Genomic DNA, 19,762 nt, shown 5'->3' with positions numbered 1-19,762 from the left:
ATATCTGTAGCATAACAGAAACTCTTCTAAACTAACATAACAAAACATTAAACAGTACTAAATGCATTATCTTGTACAAAAACACTTTATTTGGGCATTTATTGTTCCTTTTGAGTGCCATGGCTAAGCATGCTCGGAAATAAAAAAAATCCAAGCCCAGTTTCGGTTCAATTTAAGTTTGTCTAAATTAAGTTAATAAAACTCAAACAGTGAAACAATTCTGATTACTGGAAATGTGTCAGTTTTGAGAACTCAAATGAAAATGAAAGTTGTAAAAACTCAGGAAAGTTCATTTGATTGAACTGATGAGTTTAATTTGAGTTGGCTCTACTCAAACCCATGAATTATTTTGAGAGTTAGAAGTTAAGGTTGTGAAAATAATGTAGAAGATAAACTGAAGCTAATAAGCAGTGTCACTGTCCATTTCTTAAAAATGATTAAAACATTGCAAAATCAATAACATTTCAATAAAATAACTCAAGGAATGATGATAATTTTAAATAGAAATTAACCTATTCAATTTTCATTTATAATTTAGATTATGTATAGCCTAACTTAAACCTAACATAAAGCAAAATAAACATTCAATAATAATAATAATAATAATAATAATAATAATAATAATAATAATAATAATAATAATAATAATAGTAATAATAATAATAATTCAGTGTTGGGGAAACTTTAAAAAATAATACATTACAATTGTGCGTTACTTGCTAAGAAAGTAGCTTATTGCATTACTATTTAAGAAAAAATATGTTACATGATTACGTTTCCGTTACTATTTCTCATTTGGGCTGGGCTGGCTTGTTTTTTGTTTGTTTGTTTGTTTTTTTAACAACAACAACAACAACAACAACAATAAAACAGTTAGATTTTTTTGTAAATGTTAAGGTGCTTTTGTGAAAAAAATAAGCCTCAGGCTGAAGGAAATGTAAATTGACGCCTGGTCCGTAGATAATAATAACAATAACTTAGTGTTTAATCAAAAAAAAAATATATATATATTTTTATTTTTATTTTTTTACAAAGCACAGAGAGAGAGAGAGAGAGAGAGAGAGAGAGAGAGAGAGAGAGAGAGAGAGAGAGAGAGAGAGAGAGAGAGAGAGAGAGAGAGAGAGAGAGAGAGAGAGAGAGCATTATAACCTTTGTGATAAGTAAGTCTGAACATGTAACCAGTTGATGTCGGATAAACGCTAACCGTGTGTTTAGTGTAATATCATAAATCATAGCATGGCAAAATATGAACAGACAGGTTAACGTGGCACATCTTTCCCTTCCAAATCCTTTAACAATTCCCATGCTTTAGGCCTCATCCGTAATTCAGCAACTATAGGCTGCTGATGCGGTGTATTTATGCAAGCAATAAAAGGGTTTTACTTGAATTGAGAAAAAAAAAGCACAACTGCACATTTTTACTGCCATAAAGAATGCAATATTTTAAATCAACAAAAAACAAAACAAACAAAAAATAATAAATAAAACAATAGGTCTGTGTGCGCTAATGCACATTGTAACAGAATGTTACCAAACCGTGTTAGTTAGTGAGATGTTGAAGCCATGCGAGCGTTTAGACCCGCAGAGCGGCGCTCTCGTCCTGCCAACTGCGCCAGATTCTCCAGGGGGCGGAGCCAGCAGAGTGACTGACAGCTGATTCTGAGCGTGACTCCTCCCCCCTCACTCCCTCTTTCACTCTTTTCCTGATTTCAGAGGAGCCGATGTTCATTCCAGTGCACATGGAAAGGCAGAGGAGCAGCAAGGGTCCGCGCTCAGAAGGGGAACGCGCTCAGGGATTTTACGCGTGAAGCCGCTGTAGGGACGCGCTTTATTATCGGACTACAGCAGAATGCTTTTCGAGGACGAATTCAATCAACTGTAGGGATTTCACTGTGCCACATCTATACGCGGACACACATGGATGAGTTTTAAACCTCCTTCAGCGCTGCTTTAGATAGTTCTGCACACTGGATTACAGAGACACTGCTGAAAGTATCTGTGTGTTTAGAGGATTGCTGTTTATGGAAGCAGAGCTGAGCAGAAGACACCTGAAGTTGGAGAGAAGAGGGTCCCTGAAGCTGGACTGAGGCTCTGAAGGATTTTACAATCTCCTCCACGTTCATGTCCGAAGTCTCTGCTTTATGACAATGGATTATTTGCTGTTTTTATGCGGCGTTTTGCTGCCTCTGTCCTCGGCGGTTGAAGGTAAGCTGGTCTGTTAAATGTGTTCAGCCGCGCTCGGTGCCACTGATGCGCGCGGATATAGGAGTCGCGCTCGTAATATTAATTAATAACAGGGTTTGTGCATGTGAATGAATACAGAAACACGCGATATTTGTGTGCTCTGAAGCGATCTGGCCATTGAATGACACACACACACATGCAGTCACACCGCACAAGTTCTCCCTCCGGATCGCTGTTTATTTTCTTCCTCTAAAGACAATAGTTTGATGAAGGAAATGTCTCTACAGGGAGTCTCACTTCAACACACACAAACACACACACACACTCACGGATCCCCGTTCCCTCTCAAAACTCACGGGGAATTTATCCCTGCACACATTTCGGGAAGTTTGCGCGATAGGCTATTGAACTCATAAATGGACTATTTCATTTGGTCTGAGTTTCTCTCATGTCATGCACATTGTGAATCATTTAAAAGGCCGTGTGTGTGTGTGTGTGTGTGTGTGTGTGTGTGTGTGTGTGTGTGTGTGTGTGTGTTAATCAAAAGTATGATTCATTTATTTTACAATGAGTTTAGGTGGCTTTTAATTCAATTAATTCTTCGAAGGCTGGACCCCATTAGACCTCCTGACACCAATAAAGATGAAAATGAGTGCGCGCTAATAGATTTCCAGGGAGAACAATATGTGGATTTATTTATTTATTTATTTATTTATTTATTTATTTATTTATTTATTCTTATTTTTAACCATGCGTCATGACATCGCGAGCACAATTGCTTATTGTATATTTCTGCATTGAGTTTTCTTTTGTGATTTTCTTTAAAGCAGCACTTATTATAGTTCAATAACCCGCGTATTATAGGCCTACTATTAACGGGCGATTTACTTCATGATTTTGCCCTAACTAAAACCCCAAATAGCCTAATCTTATTTTTTTAAAGATGGAAAAAGCTTGCCTTTCAATTTATGGCTCAATTTTGCATTTATTACTTTCTACACACTCTCTAAATGAGAGGTTATATTGCTTTATTTGAGTATTTTAATTACTGAAGTGGACGCGCAAAAGTCGTTTAGGGTTCATTCGGTTATGTGAAATTTATATATAATTATTTATTTAACCGTATGCTTTGTCTCTGTTTACCCTGTAAAAGATGTTTTTTTTTTCGGGGTTTTTTTTTTCTTTCTTTTTTTCTCCAAATAAACTCATTGCTCATTTGTGTTCTTGCTCGAATAAAAATGAGTGCATGTTTATAACAGAAAAAAAAAAAAAAAAACACGGGCCTCGGTTACTAAATCACCTGACAGTTTATTCTCCTCGTTTCGCTAAATACAAGTCTTTAATTGTACGCAATCTTACCGTTTAATGGAAAACATAGGCCTAATGATATCAGGAAAGCGTGATAAGAATGTATATCTTAGATTTATGCGACCTAATGTGTCCTGGAGGATTTTCTAATGTGTATTTGAATTAAATTTCAATAGTTGTCAGTCGCTGGAGATTCCCTTATAAGAGTCTATTGTAGCTTAAAAAACATTCATTCAGATGTGATGCATTTGTAATTTCTATCTGATGGCATGTTGTGTATAACGCATTAGTTCCGCGTGTCTCTGTGTGTGTGTGTGAATGTGAAATCACACGCGTTTGTGTCCAACTCTCTCTCTCTCTCTCTCCTCTCCTCTCCTCCAATTAGTCTCAGGCCTGGTTTAAATTCCCACTACTCCGCTGCACTTATTATTTAGCACATAAACATGAAAAACACTTTTTGTTTTTCAATATACTTAGGCTACTCTGAGGTATATCTCTAATGTGGTAATTTAGACCTTCGCATGATAACGCGGGGGAAAGTAAGATCATTTGACCCCATAAATCAACCAACCCAAATACGCACATTACTCATGCTACAGTGTTTATGCTTTATACAGCACGTTATGCGTATCTGCCCTTCTCATGTCCACTTGAAGTGTTAATTCAAAGGTAAAGCTTCACTTTTGATATAGCATGCTGATTTGGGAGGCAAACAGCATTAATATGAGAAATAGGAATAATTACAGCGCGCGTTGGCTGCAGGAAGGCCTGACGCGCAGTGTTTCTCATTTATATTTAGAAAAAGATGAATTTATTCACACATGTGAGCTTTTGTAAGCTGGCATGTTATAGTGCAGCATGTGTACATTTATTTTAAACTAGTTTGCATTATCTGAGAGGATAAAATAAATGTTTGCACTTTGGGGAATTAATATTTGTTCACACCGCGAAACAGGGCCATTTAAAATTGAATAATACATAATAATAAAAATAGTGACTGTCACATCACATAAATTATAACCTCCTTTCCTTTAAAAAAACATGCCTAAAATTACGTGTAGCTATAGACTATAAGTAGCCTACGTACTTTAGGCTGCATCGCTATTTTTTTTTTTAATAATATTTTTACATTTTTATTCCGTGATTAATGTTTTAATAGGTTACCCCATAAATACTAAAAACAGAAATTATTATTATTATTATTATTATTATTATTATTATTATTATTATTATTATTATTATTATTATTATTATTATGGCAGCTGTTGAGCGCAACACCAGACTTCTGTAATCGATGCGACTTAATCGATCTGTAAAATCTCCGGTCAAAAGGTTTAAAAAGGGGTCAAAAGCATTGATCTGCTCTTCACACCACACGCACACACACACACGGCCTGAGTGAACTCACTCAATGACGGAAACTACATAAAAGCACTAATAAAGTACAGACAAAAATAAATAAAAAATAGGTCTATTTATTTATTTTATTTTTACTGGTCGGCGCCAAAATGACGGTAATTATGTATTAGCCTTCAAAATAATACATTAAAGATAAAATTGTCCTTGTAAAGTTATGTAAGGTATACTATTGATTTATATTAATATATTTATTATATCTATAAACTGAAATAAAACTGAACTGAGATATGTACTTTTGTGTGTGTGTATATTTGGACTGAAGGTGGCCACATGTAAAAGAAATCCCCAAACTCTTCTGATTGTACTGGGTGGGACGTCGCCCTCACTGTGGCACTTTAATGTGTGCTCATGTTTATTTCTTCTCACAGAATATCTGTTTATAAAATAATGAGTTGTATGAATATATAAGTGCAGTGTGCGAGTGATTGAAAGGTCATATGTTAAACAGAGGATAGGGTGAACAGATGTCCGCTGGCTTTGTTTCAGACTCTCATAAGGAGCTCAAAGGGGTCTCAGACTCGAGCTTAAAGATGCTATGAAAACCAGCCAGGGTCATCGTGAGCGCACATCACGAACCCATAAACATTAGCACTGATAGCCTTTTGGATTTAAGAATGCTATCGACAGCATTCATGAGCCCAGCAATATTTAACCGAGCGCTCGGTTAATTGATGGACTGGACTCTGACTGGAATGTTGAATTCGTTCTTTTTTTGGAGTGTCCACTCAAAAGGGCAATCCTGGCAGCTGACGCAAAGGCCTTTACAGAAAAATAGGTCTTTGACACTCACGACAGTGTGAGGAGAGAATGTGTCTGGGCCTGAACCCTGCCAAAATCCCCCCGGTGCTGTCTGCAGCTACTGAAGCGGAATGAGAGAGGGAAATCGGGAGCAGAAAGAAAGAGGGATTGAGAGAAAAAGAGACATCGGAGCTTGGGTTCTGTCTTCGGTTGGGCAGGAGCAAGATGGGTGGCTCTGGCAGGGAATATATCGGCTACTATTGAAAAGGAGGGCGGCAGCGCAGAATACCCAAACAAAGTCACATGAAGACAAGCACAATCATTTTTCTTCCCATCTGAAGGGTTTTCCCTCGCCGGCCCAGCCACGGTGATTTTCACATTTTAAAATTAGGACTTGGACTCCATGTGAGCATTGGTTTAGTGAATTTACGGTCAGAGCCAAGTTTTGCCCCGCTCAGAAATGTAATGGTTTTGAAATGTGTCGTATTCATGCTAAGATTTTATGAGCAAGTCTTTTCTGCATACGTTCAATTTCAATCTTTCTATATGCAAAACACATAAATAGAAATAGCACACAAAAATAGGCGACATGAGCTCAGACTTTGGAAGTGAGATGACATGCGATCTGACACACACACACACACATAGTCCTGCTATTCTCTTGAGAAATGACGAACACATTTTTTACAAGAATGCCGTAGCCTTCACTTTATAGTGACGCTGTTTGGCTAGAATGAGCTGCCGCAGTGTTTTGATCCTTTGCTGGACAGTGTTTATAAGCTTAACCGGTCTGGCTTGCTTCGCTTATAAAGCAGAAGATCTCTTTGATATGAATTCATCAGAATTAGATAGCGTGAGAGAGAGAGAGAGAGAGAGAGAGAGAGAGAGAGAGAGAGAGAGAGAGAGAGAGAGAGAGAGAGAGGGAGAGAACACAATCCAGAACCTTTTTTTTAGCTTTCAAACCCCACAAATATAGACCAAAACCAGGTATTTAATAACTGAACTGATAATGTGCAACACAATTTTAAAAAATGTAACTGTCAGATAAATATTTGTTTTCAACCCCAGTTCAATCGGGGGGAATGTGTGATGTTAGAAGCCTGCAGGAAATGGCCAATGCTAACGCTAGGTGCAAACGTCTGCTTTGATTAGCAGTACGGGCATGTGCGAACAGGGTGGGGGATGTTAGTCTAATGATGGCTTCTAAACTCCACACTACCAATCAAACCAGGCCTCTGGATGGTTAAAACATGCCCATAATCTCCACATCAAACACCGGGAGCCCCAGGCAGGGGCCCAAAAGCGCTCCGGCCCTTTAGCCTTTCTGTTAAATCTAGACTTGAATTTGCACTTTTGAGCCACGCTGTTCAATTACACATCTGTGGACTTTCTTAGCCATTAATTTTGTTGATGCATACATGTACAAAAATGAGTTCTGACTGGTTTTGCATTTGGGGATATTAGAGGAAAAGGAAGCTGAAGGCTCTTGATGTTGCGATTTATAGGTTTTATGAGTAAATTGTCTTTAGGTTTTTTAAATATGTATATAGCATTTTTTTATATATATAAATATATAGCATTTATTACATAAAAAGCTAACATGAATAACACCTTTACAAAAATGTACTATTGTTTCTTACAAAAATGTGTACATTTTTATCTGGAACACTCTTAACTTAAAATCTTTGTAAACGAACACAGTATATCCTTCTGATATTGCACAAAGCCAATATAATATACCAAGTAATCACAGTTTTGTAGTATCAACAATAAGTGCTGTAACTATTTCAGTGGGAACTATTTTTACCACGGTATGCTTGTGTAAGGGTAATTCATTTTAGCCGACAACACAAAATGTTCGACAGGAATTCTTTTGCTGCTTACGTGATCTGTCACCTCTCCATTTGGTGTCTGAGGTTAAAGCAGTGGCACTTTGGCAAGGTGCAAATGCAGGTACTTGTGAAAAACAGTTGGTTACGTGTCATAAAAGTCCCTGAAGGCGTTGCGAGTCTGTCTGTTGTAGCTGTACTGAGAGTGTTTTGAAACTCAAATGGCTGGAAGTGGATCAGACGATCCGTGTAAATCCCAAGCAAGTGCCACGTATGCATCTACCAGCCTTTTCTTTGGAGAATTCCTGTAAAGACATGATTACTATCTCACATTGCAAATAACATTTGTGTGTGAATAACCATGCATGTTTGAGTATAAACTTAAGATATTGTACGTTCATTAGATATTTTGCTTCTGTAGTTGCAAGCATACCCTCCCAACACCCCCCAAAAGTGTATCAAGTTTCGGCAGGGTCACCATCCACATCCAATCAGGGATTCTCAATGAATCTCTGTGACTGATTCATTTATGGCTCGTTGTCAGGCTTGATCGATCACACTTCCTTCTCACTTAGCCTTTCTGGCAACTGCCCTTTCGAAATGTGCCAAGCCTCCTAGAGCCTCATTACCAGCTTTTTTGGATTTATGTAAGAATGGCAGGATGAGTTAAAAGATAGTATCCATCCAGTCATCTTCCCCTCAACTTCCTCTGTAGCTGACATAGGCCAGAACTGCCATGGAGAAAGGGCGCTCGTCATGTCTCAAGAGCAAGCCTGTTGATGAAGTGACATGTTTCTTTAGTGACTTGCCCTTTTCCAGTCGTTCCTAGAGTCAAGAGGAGATTAGAAGCATTATAAATGAGGCAGGTAATCATGTTCCTGGAGATCGTAAAGCAGAACTAGCTAATTAAGGTTGATTAAAACATACAGACAGGTGTGTTACAGCTTTAAACTCTGCAGGACGGTAACTCTCCAGGAGCAGGACTGAACACCCCTTGATATAAGGTGCCCATACAGCAACACAGTGTCTGCCCAGATCTGGCCCACATTTGGTACGAGTGGAATCTACATGTACCAGATGTGGACTATGTTGCTGTCTGGGTATGCTGTGCACCCCCAAGTCACTTGTGATCCGCGATGAGTGGCTTATCTGTTATTAAAGTGCCCTCAACCTGAACGAGAGAGATGATGATATAGGCGAACAAAGGGACAGGGAAAGACTCTGAGAATTGTCCAGTATCCAAAAGGCACTTGGTACAGTATTGGTTGAGCAGTTCATCTGAAAAGGTGCTGAGAGGAGAGACAATGGAAATAGACTGGAGCTGGTCAGATGGGGTTATGAAGGCAGTGGGAATTGAGGCAGAGCTCAGGACAGGGAGAGCAGAGAGTTTTCATCTTCTGTCTTGGACAGCTGCCATGGATCTATCTCTGCATCTTAAATCTGACTTGCTCTGCCTAGCTATGCCTGAGAGGAGATCATTGTTTCTGCCTTCTCTCTCTCTCTCTCTCTCTCTCTCTCTCTCTCTCTCTCTCTCTCTCTCTCTCTCTCTCTCTCTCTCTCTCTCTCTCTCTCTCTCTCTCTCTCTCTCTCTGTCCATCTTTCTACCTATCATTCTTTTTTTCAGAGCTAGTGTAAGAAAGTCTTGATGGGCAAGGGATATGCAAGGGTTTTTAATGAATCTAAAAAGCCAGCAAGCATCAATCAATGACGGCCTTGAGTCTGCTTGAAATCAGGTTCACCTGACAGTGGGAAGTTAGAAAAGAAGGTTTCAGTCTGCATACAGAATGAAGAAACTCTCGAGGCGGGGAAAAATTAGCTTTCCAGCGTAAAGGCTTGTTCACACCGGGATGATTATCGCACGTTTCTCGCCAATGTTTAATGCCTCGTGACTAAACAAAGTGTACCAATGTGAGTGTGCCCAACAAAACATCAAGCATTAAAGCACCATTTAAAAAAAAGATCCCTTGGTTTAGACTTTTTAGTTCCCACATTAAAATTGGTGGCCGACCAAAGAGATACGGTAAAATAAAATACGACTTGGTGGCAATCAAGCACAAAATGTTCTACAACAAACGGCAAACGGCACAGCAAATTAAGCAAATTAAACTATCTCCATAAGAGGGAGTTGTTATGGAGAGGAATTGTTGACCAAATAGGATTTGATGGTAAGAAAAATAAGCGCCATCTGCAGTCAGGGAGTGAATTTGCATGTTCACTTGGCATATCACCAGTGAAAATAGCTCGAAAATGCTGGCGATAAATGTGCATGATAATCGTGTGTGCACAGGCTTTACAGACATATGTTATCTCTAAACATGTTATCTCTTTTTATTGGTACACTTATTTGTAAGACTGTAACAGCATCTAGATGCATGCTGACCGTAAATGGGATGACAACCTGGTGAAAACCCAGAGAACAAGTGTGGGAAGTATAGAGGCCTCTCCCCCAACAGGTGGGCTTTATCCCGACAGAGAGGGTAAAGACAAAGCACCTCTTTCTCTACTCTATTTACCATCCCTCTCTCTGCTTCCCTGTTACTCTTTTGCTACACTTTCCCACCATCTTTGTACAGCCCTCCCTCTTCCCTGTTCTCCCTGGGCTCCCTATGTGGCCGTTTCTTATCAGGGAGATAATTCTAATTGTGGCATTATTTTCCCTATCTGCTATCTCACCCCTTCAGTGGTATCAGAACAGGACCAGAAGCTTGGGGACAGGGCCTATTTACCCACAAAACCTTTGTTGTATCCAGTCATTGATAAGATTTGACTATGTGTGTGTGTTCTTACAACTCTATTCTTATGTTATCCAATGGGAGCTAAGTGGTATGTCTATAAGCAATGTAAGTCAGGCTCTTGGAGGATAGATTTGACAAGTTCAGTCTCTTGATACTTCATCGCCCTTGGCTTTTAAGAAAATCTGAGAGCAGGTTCCCACTCCTGACATATGTAAAATAATAATGAAGGTGCGAGAGCAGCCCCAAACTGATTTCCTGATTCCATACACCGCATAGAAGAGAGACAAACTGAGGTCTCTAACTAAGGAAAAGAGCAAAATCCGTATGCTGACATGATACAAACCCTCATGGGGTGTGAAAGCAAGCATATTGACATGAAATGGAGCTGGCACTAGAAACAAATTAAAATATCCCATGGCCAGATGGGGATGGTGAACTGAGGGGCCATATTTGTATCATGGGTGTGAGACTCACCACAGCGAAACAGCTTCATTGCCACTTTTGCCCCTGCCGTGTCCTTTGGGAAATGACCTAAAAGGATGCCGATGATTAGCAATTCAATTTAGCCAGCCGTCGGTCAATATGGCAGGCCAAGAGATGGTTGTTGATGCTGCCTCACCATCAAAATAGGTGGCAATCGAAATGTCTGGAGACTAGATTTCTCTTCCTTGGTTAATTAAGCAGGCACTTTGTCACTGTTCTTACTTATTCATAAATCTTCCCTTCAATTCTAGGCAGCTTGACCTTAAGTAGGCAAGCACTTAAGAGTAATCTATATGGTTCAGCACTGGATGCAGCTTTGTGCCTGGCTAATTAATCATGACACTGCTGTGGTGTCATAAGCGCAAATGCACTTACGATTAAAGCATATCAAGAGGGTATTATCTATAGAATCTTATTTTACACTAAGCATTTTTGGCATTTTTACTGACAGTTAGTACAGGAAATGAGCCATGAGTTAATGCATGTTTGCTAACTGTCACTGCAGCAGCTAAAAACTTCCATCCATCCATCAATTGTTCAATGCGCTTGCTCTTTGTAGGGTCATTGGGATACTAGGGCCTTTCCCAACATTCTCGGGCCAAAGACCAGACACCACCCCAGACAGCAACATAGCGTCAGCCCAGATCCGGCCCACATCTGGTACATGTTGAAACCACATCTGGGTGGACACTATGTTGCTGTCTGGGACCTTGCACAGGTGTCCAGTCACAGAGCTAGCAACTTTTTTGACAAAGTTTTCCAGAATACAGACAGGGTTAAAAAACATGTTTTTATTTCTAAAAACCAAAGAACACTTCATACACGTCCATCAATAAAGAATGAGCAAACTCTTTTCTCTAAGTCATTATTTTGCTTCTGCACTCTCCTGCCCTCGGGTTATGAAGTTTAGACTCAGGGAAACAAGTCCATTCATGCGTCTCTCTTCTGGGGAAGATGTACTGTAAATACAGGGTTGAAACCAGTACATATGGTCAGTCCTCCAGCGATGGGACTCCTGTACAGCTGACTTGTTCCTATGAGTAATCTATGCTGAGGTTCAGTACACACCCTGTGGTTTTTTGATGAACGTTCCCATGTTGAACTCATAATGCTTCAAGACCACCAAGAGATGTAACGTACCTGAAACGCAAAAGTTCACGAGTAGGATCCAGGCAGTCAAGGTGTGGTTAGCAGGTCTGTAATTAGTGTCGAGGCCACCAAGTCTTTGTGACGGCATGTCTCTTTGTGAATGTGTGTGTGTTGGATTTAGTGGATCTATGTGTGTGTGTGTTCAAGTGTGTGAAAAAGAAACAACAGCAGACAATTCCCAGACTTGTCATTATCTCTATACCTGACAATTGCATCTCTTAGCACCTGTACAGTTCTTCCTAAATTGAAGGGTGTTTTCATATATAAAATTATTTTCCCAAGTAGTTGTCTTTTTGCCACATTTCTAGCTGTGCCGTTGGTTTCCCAGGCACTTTACATTACTGCAACAGTGTTTACAATACACAGTCTTTATTGGTTCACTGTAGACGCTGTTAAAGCCACTGTGTTTGATTTATCAGTCAATGATTGACTCTAGATTGCTATAACCTTCCATGTCACCAGCACTTCAAACAGATGCCCAGCAGCCCTGCATTTCCCATCTTACGTACACAGTTACTGTTGATTCAACAGTCTCTCATGCTATCTCATGTGGCCGTTTTTCCTTTTTATTTCTTATATCAGCGCCACTGTCGTGACATGATAGTTGTGTCATTTTCTGCACCATGTCTCCAGATACACCTACATTCTGACCTTATATGTTTATGCATTTTATTTAGATTATGAGTGGGAAGTATGGATATAACCGGATAAGGTTATTTTAACAGGAAATCCAACCTAAAATCGTTTTAGATATCACATAACCATATAGTAAAAACATATATATATATATATATATATATATATATATATATATATATATATATATATATATATACATATATATATATATATATATATATATATATATATATATATATATATATATATATATATATATATATATATAAGACCAATCTCATTTTCACCCCCTCCCTCAGCCTTCTCACCAGGTCCTCTACTGAGACCCATAAATCAATGGAGCTCAGTAGCCTGTCGGGGGTTTACCGTCTGTGGGGGGTATTGGTGGCCCAGGCTCCCCAGCCGCTGGTTTTAGTTACACATCAATGAAGGGTGAATAATACATTAGTCAGCCCCTGACAGTACAGTTATAGGCGGGCAGGCAGACGGAGCGTCCCCTGGCCCTTCATCAGCGCATCTGTGCCATAATCAGCCTCTGGAGACGTACCTCAGGCCTACCTCTCTTACACCTGATTTACTCACTGTGAATGCAAATATTATGATATTTAAACAGCTGCTCAGTGGGTAAAAGGGGTAGACATTTTGTATTATGTACTTGTTTTTATTCCTCATACAAGTTAAGTTTGTTCCTTAAAACACCATAACTGTCACCGCTTGGTGCTCTTTTTTTCTTTTTCACATTTTTTTCATATCACATATTTTAGTATTCATAATACAAATATGTATCATTCGAAAGCGTACGAACGCAAAATTCATCCTGTGAAAGCCGTTTTCAAATTGGATGCATTGCTATGAAAACGGTACTTTAAATTATTTTAGCAGGCTCCTCCCCTAGTGGGTGGTGTCAGGTTTCATATTACACAATGTATTTTAACAAATACATTATAGTCAAAACCTATTCTAACCTTGACACATATCGTCGGAAAGGTCTGAGACTCAAGGTTCCCAATTTGGTGACTGTTTTGTTATATTTAGACAGAAATGTATTAATTGTTTACAGGTTAATGTAAAACAAATGTAAATAATACTAATTAAATGAAATGTGTGGCATCTGGTGGCTATTTTTGGTGCAGCACCTTAACTAAATCACATTGGAAATTACATATTTGTGATATCAACTTCAAATTTGGAACAAAACTTGGTTAGAAATATGGCTTTATTTTTTTCAGTAATTTTTGAGGAAAAAATATTTTATAAAATACATATTTTATATAAAATAAAAAAAGATTTATTACAGTACTTTTGTCTCTTTATTCCATATTCCAAAGAATTCTTGAACCATTTGAGTTTGGACAGTGCATTTTCACATCGATTCTCCAAAAGGAGAATGACAGTGTATCTCTGTAGAATATGGAGTGTGAATGGCACTGTATGTAAGGTATTAACTGCACAGAAATTGCACCATTCCTTTTGTTTGGGGTCAAGAGCTGCAAGTGACACCCATAAAGTCTAGGTTAATAATTTGAAGCGGGCAGGAAGTATTGCAGCTGACCCAGGTCGGACAGCAAGGACTGTGGAGATGGATTGTTGTGGCATAAACGGTCCTGGAACTGCAGCCTTCCAGTCCAGCTGCACTGTGTACTGATTTATATCCAAAGATTTTCAAAGTGGCTAGCCCCCTTGCTTGCATTAACAATTACAGAAACATTCACAGTCTCCCTCCAATGTATCAAGGCTTTTATATAATTGTTCAGAGACGTCTAAACCCCTGGCCATATGGGGCACCCTAGAATTGGATGTCAACCATTCTATCAACCTTCTCCAGCATAATTGCTTTCATCGCTAATACCTTCTGTCACAATCTGCAGGTCAATTTGCTGTAAGTGAAACACTTAAGTGCATGATTGTGTGATCGCCAATGACCTAGACAGCCACGTGTCCTAATCAGGCAGTTGTTTCTTTTTTAATCAACAGTCTCAGGGGCGGAGCCTATGAATAAATTACTCAGACGACTGTCTTCCATACACTCCACCAGTTCTGCATGTGTGTTACAGAGCCGAAAAGCATTTAGAGAGGTCTAACGAGTCAAGTTATTACTGCAGCCAAGTGTGAGATTAATTAGCTGAACAGCAATTAAGAACGCGGCTGAAAAGATCTAACAGATAAGCATGAGCGGACGAGTAGTATCCAATATTATTTGCTTTAGCCAGCTGGGAGTAAACAGAAATAAAAGGCTATAACCTCAGAGTACAACCAAAGATTTCTGCAAAAAAATTCTCCAAATGTTTCTTCTTAAATTTTTTACAGCACTATCAAAGTAAAGAGTCCATCTCTAAAAATGTGTTCAGTTTCCTCCAAATCAGATGAACGCTTCCCAAAATCCTTCTCTAAACCTAATGGATAAGATAAAAACAAATTTCCTGAAGCAACCATGCCAATTTAGGACCGGAGACGCATTTAGCTGTAGGCCTATCTGAAAAAATTGGTATTGTTTCGGCGTTTCATCCAGACGGATCCGACATTTTGGGAGCCTGAAACCAATTTTTTTTTAAACCGGGTCCCAGAGTGTATCTGAAAATGAAACCCTTGTGTTTTCGTGTGTGCATCTAATCCGTATATTCTGTGAAATCATCCCCCCACGTTCGGTACATGCTACAAGTTTTTCAACTTTTTCTCCATTTTAATGTGTCTCTCTAAAAGCTCTGACTTCGTGTAGATGTGGCCTTAGCTTTCTTCCACAAGTCTTTAGCTCTCACGGGACTGTACCAGGGGAGCTTCCGAGCAAGTTCACAATGTGAGAAAAAATCCCCCTTGTAATGATAATTTGCATGAAAAGGTTTAAAATGCATTGGTTTTGGCTGCCACCAGTGTTCATTTCAGAAGGAAACTGCAGTGAATTACATGTATAGGTTTTTTTAATTTTTTTTTAGTTTTGTACAAAAAAAGTAAGCTTAGGCACTTTCTAGGTAGGTTAATATATTTTTTCCTGGGTAAGGCATACCTGGACCAGCCAACTTTATGGGTCCCTGAGCAACATTCCCATCAACCGATCAGTTTCCTCTGGTTTGAGTGGTGAAATATTGATCTAGGGACAAGCTTTATTGGGGTAAATTAATCTTGTGCCTGAATATGCAAGCAAATTTGCATATTTCAGTGCCCTACTTTCTGCCATTGACATATTTCCAAAGTGCCAGAGTAGGGCAGACATTTCTAGGAAGAGTCAAATGTATCATGACTGATAGTGTCGCTTTCACTCAGGATAGCTCCAAACAAAGCTGTAATCGTTGAGCATATTCAAAGCATCTGTGTGGGTGTGAATTAGTGATAGTTTGTGTATTTTTTCTGCTCAACAAATGCCCTACCCAGCATCATTCCTGTCGGTAACTGCCTAACCTTTCTTTGTTGTTGCGGCTCTGACCTGAATCAGATAATGAATGGGCAGGTAAACATTAACGAGTGTCTCTGGGCTTAATGAGCTAACGTGAGAAGAGGTAGTCGAGAGAAACTGGTGCTGCCTCGGGCTAATGTGTCACATGTAGAAAGAAATGTAAAAAAAAAAAAAAAAAAAAAAAGACCTTACCATAATAACTCCTATTACGCTGCGGTGTAGCTGGAGCCATTAGACATGTTTTCTTTGTTCGTGCAGGTAAACCACAACATGTCCTGATAATTAGCATGCAGTATGACAGCTGAAACTGAGCTACAGATTTGTTCCCATGTCTTCAGCAGTTGCTGCCAATGCTAATATGTGACAGCGCTGGGAAGTTAGCGGGGTTCTTGCCCTCACAGCTTGGGTTTTCTTTTCAAGAAATGAAAAGGAATCTCAACCTCACCAGCCGCCCCAGACGGTATATTTGAAACATTACAAAGCGATCGAAAGCCACTGGAACGCTGGAAACCTGGACCACATCAGTCCAGTAGCTGCTGACAAACAGCTGTCCCATGATACAAAGCAGAAATCTCATATTTAACAGCCATTAGAGGTCATTTGTACGTTTGCATAGTTAGACGATATTGTATGTTTGGCTGATGACTATAGCAGGAGTAATTGTATCCTGACATACTTCTCAATACCTAATTCATACCAGAACTGTAAGAAAAAAAGTTACAACCAAAACCTTTACATTGATATATGCTATATGAGTTATAGGCCCTGTTATATTATATTTTTAAAAAAATGTTTTTATATTTATAACAATTTTTATATTTATTATATAATATTATATTATTTTATACATTATATTATATTATATTATATTATATTATATTATATTATATTATATTATTTTATATAGAATTATTATATTATATTATATTATATTATATTATATTATATTATATTATATTATATTATATTATATTATATTATATTATATTATTTGTTCCAAATTCTACTTTTTGTTAGTTTTTCACATTAACAATATATATTTTTTTGTTGTTTCAATGCTTTTTTTCATAGACTATATTTAATTTTATTCTACATAAAATATGGAAATATAACAACTTTAAATATTTAAAGAAACACCCAAATATGTGTGTCTTTGAGTTCCCTATTTCTCAATGTGTGTGTTTTATCGATCCGAAACCGTGATGTCACAGCTTTGACATTATCCCGACGTCCTTTCACAAACACCTTATCTGAAGGTAAAAGAGGTTGGGGAAAATGAGAGTTTGGGGGTATTTCAACATCCGCCACACTCTGAAGTACCTCCTTAGTGTTATAGCATGGCAAATGCCTTCCGGCGGTCCTGAGGGATCGTGCCATTACCATATATTTAGCCTAGATGTCTGTTGGCTGCCTCTGCAGTGGCATAATGAACGTGTCAAAGGGAAGCGAGCGCGGCAAACGGGGCTGTTGGAGAATGGAGATGAGTCCCAGGACGGCAGCTTCGACAGACAGCTCCTCTCCGTGCCTGACAGGCAAGGCCAGTGGGCAGCATGGTGCCAAAATACCTCCATAATGAACCTGGAATGGAGGTATGAGGAAGTCAGCCTTGCCTCCTGACCGGTTCTTTGGCTTGGGTTACAAAACACAGGAGAGGAATACAAAAATATTTCCAAACACAACACATGCAGGATTTTGAGAACGGGCACAGGGCTCCCTGGACGTCCACACTCATTCACTTGAGTTTTTCAGTTTCTGTTTGGACATTTTTGTCTGTTATTGCTCAGCAAAAAGGTGCAGTTCACTTAACACACAGCACCACGTTTCTTTTTTTTACTGTAAATAATATCTCTGTCAGTACCGCATGCCAGATTTTGGGACATAGCTTGACTGATAATATGAGTTGTGGGTAATGACGCATTGAGCTCTCTATTGAGCGTGGAGAAATATTTTAGTTTCAGAAAGCCGTATTGGCAGACTTGCGTCCCTGGCAGTGTATTACAGTCAGAGTCGAATTTCAACCAGAACGACAAAATCAATCAAAACATAGTTATCGTGATTATAGTCCTTTTAATTTTTCCGCTCGAGGAGAGGGAGAGGTGTTTGAATGTTGGGTAAATGTGCTTACGCTAAGCTCAGTCAATGGCAGGATTCATTTTACACATCTTGTTTTTATAATAAACTGTTATTTGTATTTCCAACTCTGATGAGAACTTTATTTTACATGTAACCAAAATGTCTACATTTGACCCTGGAGCACAAAACCAGTCATAAGGTTAAAAAAATTGAAAAAAATAAATAAAATTATATATATATATATATATATATATATATATATATATATATATATATATATATATATATATATATATATATATATATATATATCGCCTTTAATTTTGTCCAAATGAAGTCCAAAACAATGCATATTACTACTAATAATACATGTTTTTATATATATATTTATAGTAGGGAATTTCCAAATATCTTCATGGAACTTTTTTGGCATAAAAGAAAAATGTATAATTTTGACCCATACAATGTCTTGTTGGCTATTGCCACAAATAAACCCGTTATACGCATGACTGGTGAAGTGCTCCAGGGTCGCATATGTTACTAAAGCAAAGATTTCTAAAAGCTAGTAAGATTTGACATTTCTGAATCAGAGTTTTTCAAATAACACCTGGGTGACACCAGAAATATTAAAGCAGGAAGTAAACAAACAAACAAAAAATCCCATGTGGAACACAATGAAGAAAACAGGCACTTCTACTGAACCTTTGCTGGGTTTGCATCACTTTTACAACCTTTTATAACCTAAACATATGCTTTGTTATTTTCCCAGTTAAGAAATGCTTTAATTGAAGTGTCCCATCTCCTCTTCCAAACGTTCTGTAGACCGGTTTACTCTCACTTGCATTTGGCCCTGCCTCCCACCGACAGTAATGGAGACCTGGGGAGCGTGATAGACAGGGAGAAGAAGAGAGAAGGGGTTTCAGAGGTATGGGGTGTGGGGTGAGAGAGAATGAAGTGCATGGAGAGGAAGGCTGTGATCAGCGCTGGCCTGTCAAAACACTTCCTGTTGACTGATACACACTCACACACTTGGGAAAGGAAGACAGAGATAGAAAAGGTGTGAATGAGACATTAAAAAGAGAGGAAGAAAGAGCGGTCGAGACCCAAAGTATGGCCACTTTGAAGGACCTACAAATGTACATTTTATAGTGAATTTGTTTGAGTAGAGCCAACTCAAATTAAATAAATTAGTTCAATCAAATGAACTTATATGATTATTTTGAACTTTCTTTTTCTTTTGAGTTCTCAAAACTGACACATTTCCAGTAATCTAAATTGATTCATTGTTTAGAGTTTTATGAACTTGTTTCTTTTAATTTAGACAAACTTAAATTTAAGTGAGTTTTACAAACTTTTTTCTTTTAATTTAGACAAAATTAAATGTATCTGAAACTGGGATGGGATTTATATTTCCCAGCATGCTTTGCCATGACACTCAGGTACTAAAGTACTGGACATCTTAAAATGAATTGTTTTTGTGCAAGATTAACATTTAGTAGTGTATAATGTTTATACGAGTCATGCTGAGTTTGTTTAGTTAAAGCAAGTCAAGTTTACACTACTAAAGATAATTGAGATTATGTGAGATATTATTTCAGATAATGTTAAGGTAAATGTTTGAATTAGCTGAATCAAATATTTTAAGCACTTAAAATGTATGAGCACAAAATTAAAATCAGCATGTTCTGCTTTCTTACACTGTAAATATCGTAACTTAAAGGGTGTGTTGATATGGAGGTGGGAGAAAAAATACAAGATGGGAAGTAAAATATATATAATATATATTTCAATGCTTTTGGATTCTTGCTAAAGTTTTG

At 38.3% G+C, this 19,762-nt stretch overlaps 1 protein-coding gene across 6 annotated transcripts in view; it reads left to right on the top strand.

Annotated features, from left to right (window-relative positions):
* Positions 1 to 1,729: 1,729 nt before the first annotated feature.
* Positions 1,730 to 19,762, top strand: part of LOC137040626 (ephrin type-B receptor 3-like) — a 54,282-nt gene continuing 36,249 nt past the window's right edge. For all 6 annotated transcript variants that reach the window (XM_067416409.1, XM_067416407.1, XM_067416405.1 and 3 more), the window contains exon 1: positions 1,730 to 2,205. In XM_067416409.1, coding sequence (XP_067272510.1) covers positions 2,142 to 2,205 — 64 coding nt within the window. In that variant the 5' untranslated portion in view covers positions 1,730 to 2,141. The remainder of the gene's footprint in view (positions 2,206 to 19,762) is intronic.

The sequence above is a fragment of the Pseudorasbora parva genome, chromosome 14, assembly GCF_024679245.1.
Source record: "Pseudorasbora parva isolate DD20220531a chromosome 14, ASM2467924v1, whole genome shotgun sequence".
NCBI classification, from domain to species: domain Eukaryota; kingdom Metazoa; phylum Chordata; class Actinopteri; order Cypriniformes; family Gobionidae; genus Pseudorasbora; species Pseudorasbora parva.
This window is presented reverse-complemented; position numbering and strand designations above follow the sequence as displayed.